The sequence below is a fragment of the Rhea pennata genome, chromosome 1 (genome assembly GCF_028389875.1).
Source record: "Rhea pennata isolate bPtePen1 chromosome 1, bPtePen1.pri, whole genome shotgun sequence".
Classification (NCBI taxonomy): domain Eukaryota; kingdom Metazoa; phylum Chordata; class Aves; order Rheiformes; family Rheidae; genus Rhea; species Rhea pennata.
The window spans coordinates 75,647,672-75,669,913 of NC_084663.1; the positions used below are offsets into that span (position 1 = coordinate 75,647,672).

The following is a 22,242-nucleotide window of genomic DNA, read 5'->3' on the forward strand; positions in this document are numbered from 1 at the left end:
CTAGCATCATAAAGCAGCTGGCACTCTACAGACAGACAACCAATGCATCCATGCCAAAACACCTTTCACCTATTAACAAGGTGCACAAAAAATAGATAGTATTTCCAAGAAAAACAGAGACACAACTATCGTATTCATATGTATTAAAAGCACTAGAAAAATTAAGCAATTCAAATAAAACTTCCTGAAGTATTTGGAAGGGCAAACTTTGTGCAACTATGGAAAGCTTTAGATTAGCATCCATTTGTGTCTCTAGGTAAGTGCCCAGGGATTCAGGCCTCTAGCAGGAACATTTCCTTTGATAAATTTGCTCTACTAAATTAGCATTTTAAATGCTAATCCTGAATAGGAGCTGGCTGCCTCATGATATTTCTTCTATTTTCATTTTGAGTCATTTGAGCAAGTTCTCACCATGTGGTAATAGTCAACAGTTGCCAAGCCTCGGGCAGGTATTCAGAGGACAAAAATTAGCTAAGTTATTATGGTCCGCTCAATTCGCTATTCATCAGCCTTCTGGTGCATAAGGCCACTTTCAAAAAACTGCATGTAAAGCAGAGATGATTCACCCACTTCATTGCAGACCATGACCATCTCCTGCTCCAGAGGAAACCAGCATCATACTTAAGAATAAATATAAGGAAGAACCAGGCTAAAATACTAGAAAACCACCACCTTATATTCCAAATAAAGTCTTGTATACTAGCAATTTCAAAAAAAAAAAAAAAAAAAAAAAAAAAAAAAAAAAAAAAAAAAAAAACACTCAACACATACACCAAGATGACCCCCCTAGACTTGCATCATAAATCATGTTACATATCGCACTACATATCACCTTTAAATTTCATGCTCTATGATGACTTCTAGAATTTTGGAAATTCAGCATTTTTCTGTAATTGGCTTCATAACACACAGAACATGAGTTATATACTTGGCATTTAACATTTAAAAAGCACAATGCTTTATTAAATAAAATCTAAAAAGCAGGAAGCAATTTCCCTAGTCTTGTGTTCACGTGTGAGAAATGACTGCTACAATGTATTTACAGGACAAAACTTGCTTCTCGGATGCAGAGAAGCATACCGAATTACTTAATTCCATAAATAAGTTTTCATCCTAAATAAACCAAGTTCCTCAAGCAGGCATTTATAAGCAATTATTTAGAATAGTTTCATACTAAAATTACAAATGGTTCACATCAAGTTTAAGCAGTCATCCAAGTTAAGCTTTCGGTGCTGTAGATCACCTGCTCCCAGACTTTTCACACCAAGGTGCCCTTCTGACAGGTCTGAGCCTCTCAAGGTATATTATGCATTAAAGAAAAAAAAAAAGTCTACTTTCTCCAGTGAGCCGCTCACTTAAGTACATAATACTGACATTTCATAAGCAGCTGTTTTGCAAAGGTCTCTGCTTATTTTACATACATACACACACTCTGAGCCTTGGCCTTTTTTTTTTTTTTTTTTTTTTAATATGTATTCATTCAGTCACTCTATTCGGGTACATGTGCATGCACCAATGTCCATTTTGAATACATGGTTTACTCTACTTACACATCCTTCCTTCCCCTGGGAGTCCTAGATACAAAGATAGGGAATACTGGTATCTGAATCAAAAGAGCAGCAGCAAAATGCGTATGGGTGTCTAAGGAAGGAATAAGTGGAAGAAAGCAAATGTTGCTCCGGTCTTCAAAGAGGGCTGGGAGGAGGACCGAGGGAACTACAGGCCAGTCAGCCTCACCTCCATCTCCTGGAAAGATGATGGAGCAGCTAATTCTGGGTGTCATTTCTAGGCACACGAAGGCCAAGAAGGTGACGGGGAGTAGCCAGCATGGATTCACAAAGGGGAAAAGCATGTTTAGCCAACTTGATAGCCTTCTGTGTGGCATGACTGGCTGTGTACATGAGGGCAGAGCAGTGGATATTGTCTACCTTGACTGGAGGAAGGTTTTTGACACTGTCTCCCATAACATCCTCCTAGGCAAGTTGATGAAGCATGGGCTAAGTGAGCAGTGACACGGACTTAGAACCAGCTGAATGGCAGAGCTCGAAGGGTTGTGATCTGTGGCACAAAGTCCAGTTGGAGGCCAGTCACAAGCAGTATACCCCCAGGGTCAATATTGGGTCCAATCCTGTTCAACTTAAGTCAATGACCTGGACAGAATGCACCCTCAGCGAATTTGCAGACGATACAGAATTGGGAGGAGTGTCTGATATATCAGAGGATTGTGCTGCCACTCAGAGGGACCTTGACAGTCTGCAGAAATGGGCAGAGGGGAACCTCATGAAGCTACATAAATGGAAGGGCAGAGTCTTGCACCTGGAGAAGAACAGATCTATGCACCACTACAAGCTGGGGACCAATCTGCAGGAAAGCAGCTCTGCCGAGAAGGACCTGGGGTCCTGGTGGACAAGTTGGATATGGGTCAGCAATGAATCCTTGTGGCCAAGGTGACCAATGTATCCTGGAAGAGCACTGCCAGTAGATCAAGGATCATCTGATCCCTCCCATCATCTCAGCCCTCATGAGGCCAGACCTGGAGTGCTGGGTCCAGTTCTGGGCTCTGTAAAATAACACGCATGGGTCTGCTAGAGTCCAGCAAAGGACCACAAAGATGATGAAAGTACCAGAGCATCTTGCATCTGAGGAGAGGCTTGAGAGAGCTGAGATTGTTCAGCTTAGAGAAGAGAAGCTCAGGCCAGGGGGATCTTAGCAATGCATAGGTATCTGAAGGGAGGGTGTAAAGAGGATGGGGCTAAACTGTCTTCAGTGCTGCTCAGTGATAAGACAAGAGGCAACAAGCACAACCGAAACACAAAAAGTTCGATGTGAATATGAGGAAAAACTTATTTACTATGAGGGTGCCTTAAGCACTACAACAGGTTGCCCCAAGGAGATTGTGGAGGGGACAAGATTTATAATCACCCAGTCTCAGAGATGCTCAAAAGCATCTGGACACAGTCCTGGGCAGCCTGCACTAGGTCACCCTGTTTGAGCAGGGGAGTTGGACTAGATGATTTCCAGAGGCCCCTTCCAACCTCAACCATTCTGTGATTAATGTGAAATAAAGTACACACAAGGAGTATACAAGTCATGGCTGGATATGTTTAAAACTTCACTCTGGAACCTGCTTACAACGAAAGCTTCCTGCTTCAGCTCAGCCCAAATCAGCATCTTTCTGCTCCCCCCTTGCCTTATCTTCTATCTGTATCTCTCAGCCTAAAACCCAGAATGACTTCTGGCTTTCATCTCCTCCTCTGCTCTCCAAGAATCCCTTCCTTCTTGTCTGAAGCATTGAACTTGACTGTGCTGAGGACTCCATGATACAACGAGGCTCTCTTTGTAGATGGAGTTCACAGGACAGGGCAATAGCAAGGAGTTCTTAGAAGATGAGAGCTCCAGGATACAATACATCCAAGTAGGACCCGACAAAAGCAGGATCAGTCTTGGGAAAACAGAATTGGGTGTGTGACAAATGTCTCAAGCAAGACTGAGGAGGACACGTAAACCCTTTCAACATAGCCCTTCAAAAGCTGCCTTGCAGTCAACCTGAAGGAGGCTACACTGGACCTCTGTCCTATTGAGAAAAATTAAGGTATTAGTGGTAATTGCACACAACTAGAAGAGGGGCCACACTGAAACGAAGTAGAAACACTTGCTTATGAGCAATCAAATGCAATTAATTTCAAAATGCCACAGTGGATTACTACCACAGTTTAAAACAGGGGTGTTTTTCCTGGGTGAATGTGTGCACATATTCCCACTGCTGAACAGCTTAATGAACAATAATAGCCTCAAAAGTATCTAAATTTGCAATTTGGTATTATTTTTAATATAACAATGCTTTTCAAATCAAAATATTTCATAGTGTTTAATGTAACTGAAGTAATTTAAAATTGAATTCACAAGCTTGTACACAAGCACAAAGTCTAGTAAAATTATTTAAAAGACCTTCTTTGCCAGTAAATTGGTTTAATTCCTACAGTGAAAACAATAGTTGAAAATGGCATTTAAAATTACAGACACTACTATATCAACATTTTGAAAAAAAAAACGAATGTGCAGTCTGCCACCCTAGGTGGTGGCAGAGGATTCTTCTACGTACAAGGCAGTACCCCTGTACAAAGTATTTAAGGAATGCAGACAAGCATACGGAGAATTCTAGTATTCTAGCTATGAGCTTTAGAAACTGTAGGTAAGTTAAAACAATTAAACACTACATGAAAACACACTATAAAGAGTCAGAATTCTGGAAAAAATAGTATATTGTTTTTAAGAGTCAAATTTCTTCATTTTCAGGGATAAACCGTAAAAATTCTGCAGTGTTTCACCCTCCCCCCCCATCAACGATAAGTATTTGCGCCAAAACCAAAAGGGATAAATTCTATTATCTGTAGGAATTGACCGGGAAAAAAGCTTCAGTCAGAGCTACATTTACATAGGGCTGAGACTTTACCCTGCAATTCTGAGCTTTCTGGATTAACACTGTTCGTTTGTACATGAGCATATAATTTCAGTAGTTTAAAAGTTACTTTCTGATCATTCTTTCAGGTTACTTCTTGTTACACAGATGACAAGACATACATTTCCTTGCCTTGCAAATAAAACATTCATTGGAAGGTAATGGTATAAGATTGTCATGGTCTATACAATTTCAAGAACAGCAAAATACATTTAAACAGAAGATACTTAGAACTGTATCGTTTTTATTTTCATCAACATTTCACCAGTCTAAAGAGACATTTTATTACATGAAATCAAATTAAGTTTCTGCTCAGCCTCACCTGCATGAAACACTTTGTAAGTAAATACCCCAAATGAGCAGTTTACGTTTTTTTTTACCTTCAAAATACTATTATAAAAGCCATTTTCTTGATTCACTGATGTTTTAACTGTATTGCTCCTCCCTGTTGTTTCATAAATCTAGTTCCCCTTTTCCGCTGCAATACTTAACTTTGATACTAATAAACATCAATTGATCCCATTTTATCCCATTTATCTCTTACAGGCCCTGCAAATGCCTTCAGATCTCCATTCTGCTTTCCTGTTCAGTTTAAAAAAGCGGGGGGGGGGGGGGGGCGGGGAAGGGATTCCTTCATATTTTTGTATTTCTTCACATACATGAATACAGCACGCAAACCATCTCAAACCTTTCCTTGAAGCTAAGATTTAAAGAATCTGTAATAACCACAGAAACACACACACACAATGATTAGGCATTTAGTATTGTTTAGTTACCAGCCCAGTCATTCTTCCCTTGTGGCCACCCACACACTAATGTAGCCAAATCCTGGCACTGATACAGTACTTAGGTGGAATATTTGATAGTTTACAACCTCCTTGTTTTCATTTTCAAAGCATTTAGGGCAACGGGAGACCCTTTAACTACTGCTAAACTCCAGTCAATTAATTCTAGTAGTATATCCTAGTAATCATTACAACCACAAATATTACAGGTGTTAACAAATGCCTGAAGTAAGAGTTGATGTTAATTCTTTCTCCATGCTTCCCTATCTTATTCATAACTATTCAGCCTTTATGCACTGGAATCATTTGAAAGAAGCTAGGTTTCCGTATCTCAGAAGTCACGATAACATACAACAGCTTTTACTGGCAATTATTCAGAGCATGAAATGCACAATACTGAGTTCTGAAAGCTCCTAGTCAAAGCAACACATCCTCATGACTAGGGAAGCTCTCACTTTTCACCACAGTTCCATCCAACGATGGATACAGTTTGCTTCTAGTTATGTCAACCCAGAAGTTTCCAAATATTTCAACTAGTTTTAATTTTTATAATCCCAAAAGCTACAATGTACAGGCCTCCTCAGAATAAACATGCAGAATGAATAGATTAAAGGCATATTTGAAACCCAATGTAAAATTTTCATATGTGCATTGAACTTCTGTGCAGACCTAAAGTATTGTTTGCAGATACAAAGAACTTTAATGGTATGTAACTAGTGCATGCACAGTCCAAAAAAGTATTTATAAGCACTAGCTCTGTGTATCTAACTTTCATAAATTTACCCCATTCAAATCTATCATTGATTGAAAGGAAAATCCTGATAAAGCTCTTAAACCCACAAAATGTACCAGCATATCAATAAACAAATATCTGGCAAGATAAATGGAAAATAAATGGAAAACACTACTTTGCTCAGCGCTAGAAGAATACACAAATATATACAGGAGGTATGACAAGAATCTACTATACAGAGTCCAAATATAATGCATGGTTTGTCAGAGAAATATCCTAGATCAGCTGCCACTGCTACTGTCCAGAGTGCTTTGGTTTGGAAGGATTGGTTCTTTCAGGAAGGATGGCAACGCATATGATGGCCAAATTTGATCCACCCAGACTAGATAGAGGACCAACCTCCCCTTCCTGAATCCTGAAAGTCTTTTCTTCCCAGTGGGCATCTCAAACACTTACTTCAAAACACAGTGAACAGCAATGGGCTGAGCACCTCAAAACACATACCAAGTTCTTCACCCAAGGGAGTCAGACACACCGTTTCCTAATAGTTTAGAAGCTGTCCAAAATACCTGCCTTTGTCTGGATAAAGTAGGTGTTTTCATACTACATCTAAGCACCCCTACAATAAATGGAGAGGTCTCCACATAGTTCATACTAGCACAAAGTAAGGAAGGGTAAGGGCTCTCAGCTACGATAAGCGGCATGGTCTGGGAAGGACCTCTGGCTCATTCAAAAGAGGAAATGTTTCCACAGGCAGGGTAGTTGCTCATTTTGATGCCTTACCTTTACAAGATATAAATACATTTCCACTTCGATCTCCAGGAAAACTTACTCATCACCTTTCCAGCCTTCACAACTGACTCAGTGAACAGCAGCATTGGTCTCAGCTTGCTCAAGGCATTATTCTTTTAATACGACCATATAGTGATTAGCAAGCATAAGATCAGGGCTTGATTAACAAAACGGGCTTTCTACTTACTAGTCTACCGAACTTTTTGTGTGGATTCCATTATTATCTTAGTAAAATACAGTCAATGGTGTCAAAATTTAGCACAAAGTTGGAACAAAACAGGTTTGCCACAGTGTACCTGGATGCAAAGTGGCATGAATGACTATATCAAACTTCAGTGTATTTACAGCAGTCATGGAAGTGCTAAGAGTCCCGAGGATAGATTGGGAAGGGGGGAATCCATAGTTTACCAAATTAAACATCAGGCCTCAACTTTTACATCTTCTCTAGGGAAAAAAAAAAAAAAAAAATCACTGCCGCATTTTTAGTTCAACCAGCCAAAAGCTTGGGCTTTTAAATTCTTTCCATCCTCCTCACCACTGGCATTCAGCAGGTCATTCTGCTCTTGGCTGTCAGCAACACCCTTTGATTATCTGAAGCATGCTGTCCTTGCCAGCTACGTAAAGCAGATGAAGGAATTCTTTCTTAAAGCATATAAAGAAGACTCCTCTGTGTTTAAAAATCCTGCATCCAGAGAGCGCTGTGAGCCTAGCTGGATACATCAAGGTACACTGATATTTGTTAGATAAGAAACAAAAACCTTCTTTTCCATTCTTCAGGTAGATCAGGGCACTGTTACAACTGAAACTTTAATGAAGTCTTCCATTATTGTTGCAATTATCAATCAGAATTTTTTGGTTTTTTGTAACCCCTGGCCCTCTAAGCAAACTTTCATGAAGATGTGTAGGCAATTCTCTCAGCCTCCTAGTATATGTTATTTTGAAGAACATGCAGATAAGTTAGAGGAAAAACTCCTATTCTCCTGAAAGGATGGATTTCTTATCCTACTAGAAGTTAGGAGACTAAACTACAGCTAAAAATGTAGCTAAACCGTGAAAACTCGTTCTCCATTTATATAGCTGTGACAATTGCTTCTGCTTCTATTTCTGGCTGAAAGAGGGTATGTACTTCTGAAAGCTTTTTTTTTTTTTTTTTTCCTCAATGATACCAGCTGGTCTTATACAAGATACTACCTATTTCTAAGCCTTGTCCTACCCATGTTCATGGATCATCGTGGCTACAGAAAGCCTGCTCCCAAAAGGACAAATCAAAACAGGAACTTCTTTGGTTCTGATTCAACTTGAAAAGTATTTCCCAGCCACAACACTGTTAATGAACTTGATTACTTACTACATAAGCATTGTTAGTGGAGATAACAGCCTTTAAAAGAAATTAACTACTATTTATAATGGATTTCAAGCATTGAGCTTGACACTCAATTTGCAACAGAAAATGCAAGACCTGGAAATGTTTGTGTTGATAGTATCGATACTGTAATTTAATCAAAAAACCCTATGTTTCATTGCTAAACTACTCTACACTGAACTCCTTGGTCAGTGTACGTGTATGTACACAGACAGCAAAGTTACAGCAGGAAGTTTATAGTATATGGCTGAGAAGTACTAGAGTCACACTCTTAATGAGATCAAACTGCCACTAATCATCTTTGTAATAAGGAACCCTAACAAAAGGCAGCGACAATCCAGGAGAGAGAAGCCAAACACTCCTTGAGCCAGAAGAGTGACACCAACAAAAAGAAGCGTTCTGGTTCCCAAAGGCGACAATGCATGAAATTTGTTTCCTTCAAAGGCAATGGCAAAAGGTTTTTAAAGTGATTTATTAAAATGTTAACAAGCACAGTTCTTACTATAAGCTCAACAGAAAGCATTCAAGAAAACAGCATTACACTTCAAAAAATAAAAAGCAAGCTTAAACATGTTTTTTCACAGTAAGTTCTTAAGATATGTCTCACACACAACCACCTCACTTTTTCCCAAGTGCTTCTCAAGATGTGCTTTACAGTCAAAGGTAAATAAATATGAGCTACTTTGGAGCATAAGGGAACAAACTCAAAAGCTAAGGCACTGTCAGACTCTCTTCTGCTCCAAGGCCAAGTTTGAACACATTCACTGCTTTCAGCTGTGGCAGTAATGCACAGAAAAGAAGTTTTTAAACAAACTGCAGGCAGAGTCTCTAAAAACAAAGAAAACATTTGTCACATCTAACATCTTTAAAACTTCTATCCAAATAGAAAGGGTGCAAATGACAAATCTGCAGTAATGGTACAACTTCCAAATTGATTTAGAATACTTTAATTCTTGTTATCCAAGACAGTATTCCAAAGACACTGCATCTTCAAGTCAGGTTAAATTATATCTATTTATATTTAGTTAATTATCTAGTTTGAGAAAGATTAATTCAAGATGGCAACCTTCAGAAATGAAAAAATTGATTCAGACATTATTGAAAAGGGGGCAAGTTTTAGTTTAAGCTTCAAACGAGTCCTTGTTTGGAAAAATAGATCCAAACCATGAGAAATAATTAATCGAAAGTATTAAGTTCCAAATTTGCAGCAGCAAAACCTTCTCTTATTAGTTCCTGAGCTCAAGAGTAGTTTGTTTTATCATTTTGTCAAGCATCTCTATAGAACCATGAAGCTTTAGTCGAATGGTACATTATGCCAAGATACTGCTTGGTCTAGCTAAACTGCTACGCAGCTTGATCATTTACTTGAGAAGTTCTACAAACACTAATCAGAAGTATTTACAAATCAAAATACATTCCAGCCTAGCATCAGCAATGCATGTCCAATTACAATTGCCCTCACAGAAATGGAGAGAAGAAGGGTGCACAAGTCAAACTTTCTGGAAGAAAGCAAACACTCCCAAACGTTTCTACAATCAAAGGTAAACTGCAACACAGCACTGCTTTAGGTGCTTTACCATTTATGTTTTGCATTACTTCAAGCTTTTTTTCAGTATAAGAATAAAAAAAGTTTCACTGTCACATGACACTGTGTACAACTATGCTTATGAAATACACATCAGTTCCCCATTAGTCATAATTGCCACTACAATAGGGCATTGGCAAGACTGCTACTCTTAAATAGTTTAACACTCAGTAATAAGAAGTTGTCCTATGATAAGGATCAGAGCAAAAATCCCATCCAGTTTGCTTAATGGATTGTCTCAGTTATTTCCACTGAGAGAAAAGTTTATATACTGTTTATCTGTGAGGTTTGTAAACTAGTTTATTCCCTGATCAAGTTATATGGGCTTCTGTTAATTACCAACTACAGCATGTACACTGTATGGGGAAAGTTTGTTATTATATTAATCCTTCCTGTCAATAGGTTAGTATTGCTGTAAAGCATTTATGTTATTTATACCACAGTATTCCATTTCATTATTTAGTTCAAGGTATTTTAGCATATCCATAAAAGTTCCATCTCTGCAGAATGTCAGGAATGTTGTATCATGTTTTCCAACCTCTCAATTCAGCTACATGCAGATTTAGGCATACCTCTTGTGGTCTTAAGCTATATGCATATAATACTTCCTAGTATAACCTGCTAACTAAATCCATTCCTTACCGATTTTGTACACTGATGTGTCAGTAGTGATACTAATTCCTGACCAACTATAAAGCTTTTGTAACCTTCCGCCTTTTGCATGCAAAAGTTTCTTCAAATACTACTTTCTTAATTTCAATACATGCAACACCTTTAGTTACTTTTCTGAAATAATGACAAAGTATTTACATCCATAGCAAAAACTCAAGCATCTTTATTTTTTAAAAAAAAAATCAGAATTTGTAGCCACAAAACACCCAAACCGCCCTGTTTTTCCTGAAGGGTCTCACAGCACAGAGCAGAGAAAGAGCAAAACTGGTACTTTCCTGCATAATTCAATACTCAAAACTCTGAAATTCGGTGAAATAATCCACTTTATTTTGCTAAACTATCAAGAGTCTAGCATGAGGAAGAAAATATGAGATTTATCTTTTTTAAAAGATATGGTGACTAATTGCATAGCAAGTCTGAATTTGCTGTTAGGAAGTTATTGCTTTGGACATCCTTCAAGTTGCTTCAGTGATAAAACCACTAACTATTACAACTGGGAATCGTTTTTTACTGCAGCCAAATCTTTGTCTTACTAAACAGAGTGAAGATGGTCTCTCAAAACCTTTAGTAAATCAAAATCATTCCATGAAAATATAATCACATCTTCAATTTTGGCGACTACTTTAACTAACTTTAGCAAATTATTAGCTAAGTACAAGGTAAACATTGATGCCAATTGTCCTCTTTGAACAACATGCCTGTTTTACTCTACTTGCCATTTCTCATACAGAACATGATACTTTTTTCAACCTGAAAAGCTGAATTTAAAAAAGTGGCTCAATTATTCAATCTGCATTTTTTCCTCATGATCATTTTAGCATAACATAACCTTTTTGTTAATGTATACTCACAAAGAGTGGTGAAAAGAATTAGTAATACAAGGAAAGAACTGTATGGCAAAAATTGTCATAGTGAAGTTCAACTTTCTTATGCAAGGATATATATACTGGTATAACATATATTAGCTTAGTGAAATTGCTTAAGCAACAAACTGCAATTGTGATCTTCTAGTTAGCATACACAGAAAAAGGTAAGAAAATGGACTAAGACGCAGTGCTTGCAATAATATAGAAAAATAAAGTCACCAACAGCACAAACATAAAAAACACTTTTAACCACCCTATAATAAGCACCAAATACATTTAAACTATTCTTTGTATACATCTTAACTTAGGTTAATGGCTATTGTTAATCCTCTTTGATCTTTAAAGATTTCAGTTCATATTTTTCCAAATACGTTATTTGTTTACAGAAGTCCCATTCCAGAATTCATCCCATTTTTACGATTCCAGACCCAGTTATCTGAAGGAAGATATCAGTCTGGTAGAAAATAGCCAGCCAGCCAGTCATGTTCGCCTGGCAAGTACAGCATGGTCAACACACAAAAAAAAATCCAATTAGTCCAGGAATTTCTTTCCCAACAGCCTCCTTATTTTTCTTTGACACATTTCTACTAAGGAAGCCTGCTCAGAAAGCTGTCTCAGCATATAAATCACAAAACAACAGAACAATTTAGATTGGAGGTAACCTCTGGACACCATTTGGTCCAATCCCCTGCCCAGGGCAGGTCCAGTTAGATCAGGCTGCTCAGTACCACACACAGTTGATTCTGACACCTCCAAGGATGGAGGTCCCACAACCTCTCTGCACTTATACTTCAGAGTCTCCCTGCAGCAAAAGCATTTAAGACTTAGAATCCCATAAGCTTAACACCAAAACTACCTCTTTAATAGAATAAGTAGCCATTTTAAAAATCATAAATAAATCTCCTAGTAAAATGGTAACTTCTATTAAAAAGAGACCTGGCCAATGCCAGTTATGTTCTTAGACACTGTATCAAAAATAACATGAGATTTGCACCAAAATCCTATACCTGCCCAGGCAGGTTAGAGGAGGTACATATTTTCCAATAGTTCAAACTCGAGTTCCCAATCACATGACAGGATTTTGCCCTGCTGAATACAGTGCATTTAGCTGCACACTTCCTTACCTCTAATCATGTCTGTACTGACACAAACATTTGTATTTTGCAATAATTTTTTCTCTGTAAAATACTTTCTGCTTTACTAAGTTTTTTCTTTTAAAGGCTTAATCAAATTACTGCAAAATCTGAAAGTCATCTTCAGACACAGGCAACATAAGTACTGTGTGATCTTACAATGTGCTTTGTACTGTCTTTCTGCATGTATGCTCTTAGATAAAAATCAGCATAAAATAGCCTACCTCTCAAAAAAGTATACTTAGATCTAGACATTTGAAAAACAGCAGACATGCAGTAAATTCACATACTACCTCACATTTGTAACTCAAGTACACTAACAGTAGCCTTTAACCAGTTTCTTCATTTAATCTTTAACCAGATTTTTCATTCAATCTCATCGGTAATTTTAAAAGTTTCTCACCCCTGGCCCCATGCACTTTCAGCAGTAAAAACTGACAAAGGTTCAATTCTGAATTGCATACCCTACCAAAATAGATAGCCCTTGAGTTTGTGCCAGCTAAAAAGCCTTGAAAGAAGTAGGCCAAAATCTAAAAGGTCATAGCTACCCTGAAGGCTATTTCTGCAGATCAGAATAATCACATGCTTCTTATAACTGCTGTTGTCTCCACAGCTTACTGCATACAAAAAAAAAAAAATCATTTTTTCTAAAAAAAAAAAAAAAAAAAAAAAAAAAAAAAAAAAGAGTAAAATATAAAATCAAAATACTGTAAAAGAGAAAAAAGAAATCATGTTACCTCCCAGAAGCTATCACTAGAAACTTCTACTCCAACGGAATCATCATATGATCCAGACATTTCTATGTAGGAAGAGCTTGTAAATATTCAGTGTTTAAACACCAGGTCTTCAGAATCTGTAAAAAGATACAGAAATGATCTGTGAGCATTATTAATCAAAAACAGTTAGTTATGAAAAAAGAAATTCAGTAAGATAACTTTCTTAAATTCTTGGATATCTTGGATGCCAAATAAAAAGAGTAGTAACCACACTGGGCATTCAGTGTCTACAACAGAACTCTGTTCTTTAGCTCAAAATTCTCAGCTCTTTCACAGCATTTACATTGTCTAGAAATTGTTCAATACATCTGCCTATACCAAATGTCACTGAACTCTTCATTTTATAGAGAATTTTCTACTAGAACCAAATGAAAAGATTCTGCAAAATGACTCTTAATTGCTAGTTGTAAGGTTCTTTTCCACTTTAAAGCATTCTATAACAAACAATCAGCTGATCTTTGCTACTGATATAATAACCTCCACTGCTTGCAATTTCTTTTTTGCAGGATATTACATATAAAGCAAAATTACATGAGATCCATTGGAAATATTTAAGGCCAGGAACAGTTGTGGATTAAAAGAAACCTCAGGAAAAAAAAAGTTAAGATTTTTATCATTAGTTGAAGGTTAAAAACATGCAATATCCACAAAAGCAAATAATAGAGCTTCCTCTCTCAGCAACAATATAAAGTTACATGAATAGAGTATTGGAGCTACAGAATTCAAAATGGCAGGCAACACAAAAAACAGCCTCTGTCCCAGAAGACTTAATATGTGGTAAGATATTCTACCTCAGCATTAGTTATCTTGCCCTCAGTCAACTGCGACTAGATCACTTACTAGGGTAGTTAACTGACATGCTTTTCTTTTCCTCCTGTCAACTCACCTTTGTGGTTTTAGCAGACTCTAAATGATAGTACAAAGCATATACCTGTTATTCCAAATGTACTAAGGAAAAAAAAGTTATAGCTCCCATGGCAAAAGGCTTCCTTTAAGGCAACGATTACTTTCCCTCTAAACTGAAACTCCCACACCTAGGTTAATTGCATTTGTGACATACTTATCATGGCACTGTATTGTTTTTCTTTTAACAACAGAAGAAAACATTATCAACTCTAAATGTTAATCTTCAATAAATATAATCCATTAAACTGATAGGGTAGTCTCACTTAAATAGACAAAGCTGCATGCAATTAAAAAAAAAAAAAAAAAACTATTCTCATGTAAAGAGATGGCTTTGTTAATAAAACACTAAAAACTTCAAGGTCACTTTAAGCTAACGTTCAGAGATAAGATTCACCAAAAACAGTACAAAGGCAAAATTCATGAAACCACAGGAGCCTCCCCCTGCCCTCAACATACACAAGCAAAATCCCTGCCTAATCTCTACAGGTACTTAATCAAGTTCTCCTGTTTAGATATCTCCTATCAGGTTTGCTAACAACTGTCACCAGCTCTACTTCTGCTAAACAAAATTTACAAACTAAACATCCTTGAGCATGAACTCCATGAGAGGCTTAATCTAGCAGCATCACACCATGTGAACACAGGGACGGTGCTATTGTCAAAGAGCAGCAGTCATGGATGCCTATATTCAAAATATTCAGAAAGGATGGATCTGTGGGTTCAATATGAATCTGGATAAAAACGTAGGAGCTGGCAACGCAGGAAACACTCAGACCTCCCTCCTTCTGGGGCATATACCTTAATCCATAGACTAAAAGGTGAAGCTCCATCCCTCTTTCGTTCTGTGAATCTTACTTCCCAAGGCAGTAATGCCACTTCAAAAGGAGTAGGGAATGCCTACAAATCTGGCTTTGCTTGCTATGGATATGACATGATGCTGAGAGAAACTTAACTGCAAAACCTTGGCCAAGAAGGAAATTCAACATTAAACCTCTTTCTTTTGAATAACCTGAAAATAATTGTGCCACGAGGGTAGTTGTACACCACTTGTTTGTAAAAAACACAGCTAGTAGAGGAAATCATTGTTTCGATAGTTATAGCACAAACAGACCAGAGGACTGTTCCATTTGGAAAGACAAGTCATTTCTCTTAAATTTTTCATCCATTTCCAGAATTCAATTCAGACAGTCCTGGTACTGCATACAAAACAGAAGACTACAATAAGGATATCAACTATTAGATTTTATCTTGAAAAGATGACCAAAAATATAGAAAGGGTTCTACAACAATGGCAACAGTTAAAAGAGTCTGCTCTTGAGCAAAGACAAGCTGCAGGCAAGACAGCAGCTACTATGTATACACACACACACACACACACACGTAAAAAACACATGTATTTTCTCCATAAATAGTCACTTGGTCACAAAATGAATATGCTCATTTAAAATTCCTTATAATAAGCAGTCAACATAGCTAAACTATACAGCGACACAGACCCCTAGCTATGAATGACAGATGATATATTGAGACAACACACAGTCGTTACACATGTCAGTAAAAATTTCAATTTGCAGTGTTATTACTGATTACCAAAGAACAGGAAACAAACAAACAAACAAAGCTTTTCTGTCCGTTTTTATGGAATCAAGAGGGAAAATATACATTAAAATACTACTTCATTGTCAGTTTCTCAGCAGCTTTAATCGGAATGTACTTTTTCTAAATAAATTTTAGCCTTTGCAATTCTTGAAGTATATTAACGAAAAACAAATCACACTTAAGTGTTTATGTTTTCTGATAACCCTTTTAGATAACTGTAAGCAGCCCAAGAAGGAAATAAAAATTAAGTACTCATAACCACTCAGAGCACAAACACAAAATAATTTGACATTAAATAGCACTTTAATAGTTTGTTTGCTTTAAAGTTCCCACAAAAACACAAGGCTAGGGTTTGTGGTAGTTTTAACCACAATTCTCAGTATTATTTTATCTGATCAAAGGGGGACTTGGAGCTTAAATACAACTTGTTAAAAATCGGTAATTATTCCTAGCTAGATTCTGGAACTGTTTGTGTGTCCTCTTGCCTTTTTGCCAGTTAATGCAGTATTAGTGCTCACATCACTCTGAAACCAACTTAATAATTGAGGCAAATGTATGACACAGGAATGCTATGCAGAACAAATGAAAGAATAAGATTCCAAAGGTTCTCAGAAAGGTTTACAGCTTTTTTCAACAGTAATTACAGCAAAGATCATTAAATCAGAATATTTATTGCCATTTGCAATTGATTAGATAGACAACTACAGAGAACAGTGTCCTGCAAAAGGAAACTTATGGCAAAAGCACGTATCTAAGGAGTTCTGTTTCAACAAACCACTCCCCCCTGCACAAGAACTACTTTTTAAAATAGAACACTCAGCTTAGCTTTAATAAAATAGCTTAAATTATATTAACAACGAAAAGTGTAAATTGATGAACTACACAGTAAAATGGGAGACACTGAATCGGCAGAGGAATGTTTTCTTAAACGAGGGAACAAGCTATGGGGCTTTGTTTCTTTCACACTTTTATTCCTCCTAAACTAAAACTACTTCCAACTTAAACTATTCCTCCCAAACTAAAACACAGAGCTATCCTTTTTTTCCATAAAAGTATAAAAATGATCAACAGTCAGGAAATTCTGATGAATTTCTAAGGTTTTTACACGCCAAATACTGTGCTGTGAGAAAGTATGAACAAGCGTATTTAGGGAAATATTATGAAGTCATAGCAACAGCTGGCACAGAAAAACATGAGTTGTACAACACTACTTAAAAATAAACTGTATACTGAAATACCAACATTAAGCTGTATGAGTCATACTACCCTCATGAAACAGAATTATTACAGCAGACAGTCCTTTAGCACATTTTTTGTCAGGGTTTGGTTCTTCCATCACATGAATCTGCAAAGGCTTTGCAATCAACGTTAGTTACATTTTGATTTTCCAGAGTATTCCATTTCACTAATGTAATTAAACCTACGTACAACTAAGGCTGATAGTGTAAAAACTAAGAAATTTAGAACAATAAGAGAAAAGAGGTGACTTTTACAGTTCATCAACGGAAAAAGCTGTGTATCTTACATAAAGTTGGGGGGGGTTTTCTTCGGTCAGATAGACTACAAGCTGCTGTACTAATAAACCAACAGCAAAGTGGGGTTCATATCTGGTTGCTATGTTCACACTACAGTTTGGCTTCATGCACTCTGACTTCTCTCTTCTCCCAGCAATACCATAAACTCTCTCCAGGAGTCCCCTACCTTGCCTTCTCTTGTCCCGTAACTGCTTGCTGAGCAAGAAGTTGTACAGCACTCTGGCTTTCTACCTGCATTCACACTGACCGGCTAGCTAGCTCACTAAACAGGACTGAGCTCACCCTAAGATTTTCTCAAACAAGTGCATCAGTTTAGGTCTCTCCCACCCAGCTGCCAAATTTCACAAAACTGGTAAGAAATGTGTATCTCAAGATCTCTGCTCTTCTATAACCTTTGGCTGAAATTGGTCAAATAATCCAAAAATTACAGAGGCAGGCTCTGTAAGGCAGGCTGGCAGAAAGTTAGTGAAGGCAGAGGAATAAATCTCATTTTCCTCAGAAGGAATGTTCCTTAATGCTCTTCTCTTCACTGAATAGGAAGAACCGCTGGATCATGCTCTGTGCCTTTTCTCCCATGTGCCTTTGGCCAACACAAATGAAAGCGAACTTCCACATTTCTCAGGCTATTTTCTCCCTCCCACAAAAAAATCAGGGAATTTCCACCAAAAAACCAAAATCCCGATATTTTACTAATAATGAAGTCCAAAGATGTTGTAACAAGATTTTGTGTCTGTAGCTACAGATAGACTAGATATGTAAGCCACTAAGTGTAAAGAAGGACAGAGAACAGCTTGCCAGTTTAGAGTACTTGTCTTTTGCGATAACAACACCCAGCCCACACGAGCTATGAGGAATAAATTACCAATTCCAACTGAAAAGGATAACTGTACATACTCTAGTAGCTACAGAAATGGTTCAAGCAACCAAAGTTGAATTCCTTAACTTTGTGATTCTTAAGTAATTCTTGTAAATTAGGATACATAAATCTTTGATACAAGAGAACTGACTAATAAACAAATGAGGTTTTTTTTTCCCCCCCTCTAAAACTGCTTCTTTAGGAAGCATTCAAGTAACACCATATGCTAAAGACCTTTGCTTTCTTCTCTACTGCTAATGCACTTCAATGTGCCTTACTGTAAATACCTTGAAGGCTTTACACATGAGAACTTTAGAAAATATTAACTGATAATAAGCAAACAGACCTTAAAATACTGCAAACAAACTTCTCAACAGAATATGCTGCCTCTGCTCTCATGAAGTTGGTTTTGATGCAGCTATCTCGAAAGCAATTTAGAAAATTCAAAAATGTCTTGCCTCATTTATGCTGAAATTTTTTTTAACTCCCTTTTTCTTCAAGGGTCAGGTGGTAGAAATTAGCATAGCACTCCACTTGCAAGAGTCTCTGCAATGAGTGAAGACCTTTAAGATGATAAAAATACACAGTGTATTCCAAAACTTGAGGCAGCCTATTTTTAAAAGGAAAAAGAGAAAGTAATGTATAAATAAATACTTCATTTTATTCCTCCCTCACAGTAAGCAGCTGAATTTGTTTGAGGAACTTTTACTATTAAGTATGCAGGGCTGTTTTGTTAAAAGATAAGCTATTAATATCCGAACCCCTCTGGGAGATGTCTATTTTGGTAAGATACTTTACCGTAATTCAAAAGGCCAGCATAAAAATATCTAATTAAGGTCTTGATGCTGCTTACTGAATCCTACACAGAAAAAAAAATAGATTCTAAGAGTTCAATATTCCAACCTGAAAAATGCCTACAAACAAAATGTCATATTTCAGATATTTAACATTCAAAGGTGATATCACAACCTTGTCCTGAGGACCTGATTTAAGTTTCTCAAAGATGTACAATACAGATGACAAAGATGACATGACTTTTCTTGCCTTCTAGAATTTCTGCCAGTTTCTACAACAGAAAGAACTGACAGCAGCTTTTCTCAGTGCCAACATAATGCAGTTATCTCTAATTATTCTCTTTTGTACAATAGGCTATATTAAAGCAAGGCACTCTAGTACTGTGGCTCTAGGTGACAAACTTGTTCACAACAGAGAAGACCTCAGAATGACAGAATCATTCAGGTTGGAATCACTCTAGCTTTCAGGGGGTCTAGAGTCCAACCCCTGCAGGTCAGCTACAAGGTCAGACCAGGTCGCTCAGGGCTTTTTTCCACTCAGGTCTTGAAAACCTCCAAAGATGAAGACTGCACAACTCCTCTGGAAGCCTATTCCAGTGTTTGGCTGTCCTCATAGTGAAAGAGAGAAGAAAAACAGAATTAACCCACATTAAGAAAAAACAGATGGTCTTTCTGCTCTTAGTATCATCCTTTTGTTTTAAGGACTTTGAAACAGCACAAAGATGTTTAGGAGAGTAGAGCATCTGTCCAAGTTATTTTTTAAACTTCTTTCTGGAAGAACTGGGCTTGTCACTGTGGATCAGACTCATCAGGATTCCAAGTTTCATGGCTTGATAATCTAATACTTGGAATAAGTACGCCACTCAACTTGGCTTAGCTATTCATAAACTTCAGGCTACAATAATTTACCTTATTGCTCACTAAAAATTGAGGTTTTGTTCCATACAAAATAGCAAGAAAAATAGGACTTGATTCTACAGAACAGTCATGTCCCACACTTTTAGTGCAAATCATTATATAGTTACTATAAATATACTTTACAAATGACATATCTAAAATTCCCCTGTTAAAAAAAGCAATTGAACTACTGTTTCCTTTTCTACTGTATCCAAGTAACTTGCTCTAATAGAGTTCCCTAATTCTTTGAGGTGGAAATTTATGTTTTGCGTGAAAAAAAGAAGTCTCAGAATTTTTGACCTCGATTTAGAAATATTGAGAAACTGTGTACCAAAACCTGTTAGAAACACTGCTGTCCACACTGATAAATCCACAAATGAATGGGACAAGGAACTATACGAATAAGGTCTTTTTGGTTTAGATATATATTCAAGCAACACCAAGGAATTCTAGCCCCTGGATGCAGGGAACAAATCCCTCAAACCAAGATTTGTCACTACTGTTCAGTGATACAAACACTTCTAACCGCAATCAGTAGATTTGAATGCACGTTATTAAAAGAAGTTAGACCATAACACTTTTTCAAACCAGAACCTCAAGCCAACAACATTGGCCTGATTCTTATTCTGCAATCTACAAAGTAGAATAGCATCCTCTTTCACAGAGGTTTAAGGTAAGAAAGTCCACTAGCCATGTTTAAGCACACAGATATTAAAGCAACAAATACTAAAGAAAAGTCTGAGGAAATTAAATCACTCTGCTTCCTACAGAATTTAGGCTGTATATTGTAGTTAGCAGCACCACATTACAAATGACTTCTTGAAAGTCACTGATAGCAATCCATTTGGTGAACACGATACCCTGAGCATTGAAGGACAGTAGGAATCTAACAAATGCACACAATTACAAACTGCAAATGCAATTCCTATTAGGCACACTCCTCTGACACTGTGAGCAATATTTATTCCTTTATTTTCTAGTATGAATACCTGAATATTTTGCCACCTAGACATTCTCCAGGGTTCAAATAACAAAGTTATATTAAATAATATAGAATGTACTTGTTCATACTAGTCATTTGTAAGTTCAAGCAGAAGTACACAGATTTCTTTCACTTTTATATTGGGCACAACTGGCAGGGTCTGGTCAGTTGGGGGCGGGGAGGAAGGGAGGGAAGGAAGCTGCAGGGACACCTGCATGGGAGGAGGCCAGCAGTGGTCCCTGACTGATTCCAGCCAGCTCCAACATTGGTGTCAGCACCCACTGGCCCTCAGAGGAGCCCCTGCTCCAGCAAGGGACAGAGGGAAGGTCAGAGCACAAGCGTCAGGGGTGCTCACAGGAGATGCAATGCCAAGGACGTGACAAAGGCTTGGCTTAAGCTGAACATAGGCAGGGGGAGTAAAGGTGTTTGACTCTTTATTGGGGGTTTCTCTCACGATTGGAGAAGTGATCAGAAGTTGGTGTTAACTACCAATTAAATTAAGCAAAAATTCCAAGTCAGAACTGTTTTGCTCATGACAACTTTCTCACTACTGTGTTAATATCACTTATAACCATATTTATTATATGTGAAATACGTAACATTTAATATAAAAATGACAGTAGCATTCGTTTTATTGCCTTAACATGCACAATGAATGGACATATATTTCTAGCACATATCAGAAGTTAAGCTCATTAAAGCATGTAAGTTTTACTTGATATTTATCACATCTAAAAAAACCCTCCAACTATAATGAGAAGACAATATCTCTAATTAAACTCTCCAGGCATATCAACACTATGTGACTGAAATTTTACAACATATAAATTTCACAATGTATGATATAGTGAGGCACAAGAACAGCTATTTTAATAATTACTTTATTTAATAACATTCACACAGTGCTTAATAAACAAAACTAAAAATTACCAACAAAGCTTAAGCATGCTTTTGAAAAACACACAGCACAGAAACATCTCAGTGCTAGATATGATGATCCAAACATTGTCCAAACACCAATTCTTAGCCTCCACATGTATAGTATGTGTTATCTCACTCCAACACCCTGAAGATCAGATTGGCCCAAGTTACTAGCCCGTTTCTGCCTAGTTACATATTCCAAGGTGTATCACTGAACCCATGAAGCCTCTGAAGACAGTTATCTCATGTAGTCAGTGCCTTCACTGCGGGCACGAGCAACTGCAGAAGGGATGGAGCAGTCTGAGAACCAGCTCATCAACTCACGTTGTTCCTTCTCTTAATCTGTGATCAGACATACTGGGGGGGGGGGGTTGTTATGATTCAAAACTTAGCTGTCCTTATGGGCTTCTAAATGCTGCCAGCATAGCCTCAGTACTTTTCTACCTATGCAGAAGACTTTTCAAACAGAAAAATGACTGACTTCTGGAACACTAGAATTTTTCTTTTTCCTCCTCTGCTTGACAAGCTGCTCTGTGCATTTTTTTTTAAATTGATCAGTAAAGTTATTAATCACTTTCAGAGGTTTCG

The 22,242-nt window shown here is 37.3% G+C and overlaps 1 protein-coding gene across 7 annotated transcripts in view; it reads right to left on the minus strand.

Annotated features, from left to right (window-relative positions):
- Positions 1–22,242, minus strand: part of PACSIN2 (protein kinase C and casein kinase substrate in neurons 2) — a 67,654-nt gene that overhangs the window by 18,491 nt on the left and 26,921 nt on the right. For all 7 annotated transcript variants that reach the window (XM_062592245.1, XM_062592192.1, XM_062592198.1 and 4 more), the window contains one exon: positions 13,126–13,241. In XM_062592245.1, coding sequence (XP_062448229.1) covers positions 13,126–13,185 — 60 coding nt within the window. In that variant the 5' untranslated portion in view covers positions 13,186–13,241. The remainder of the gene's footprint in view (positions 1–13,125; positions 13,242–22,242) is intronic.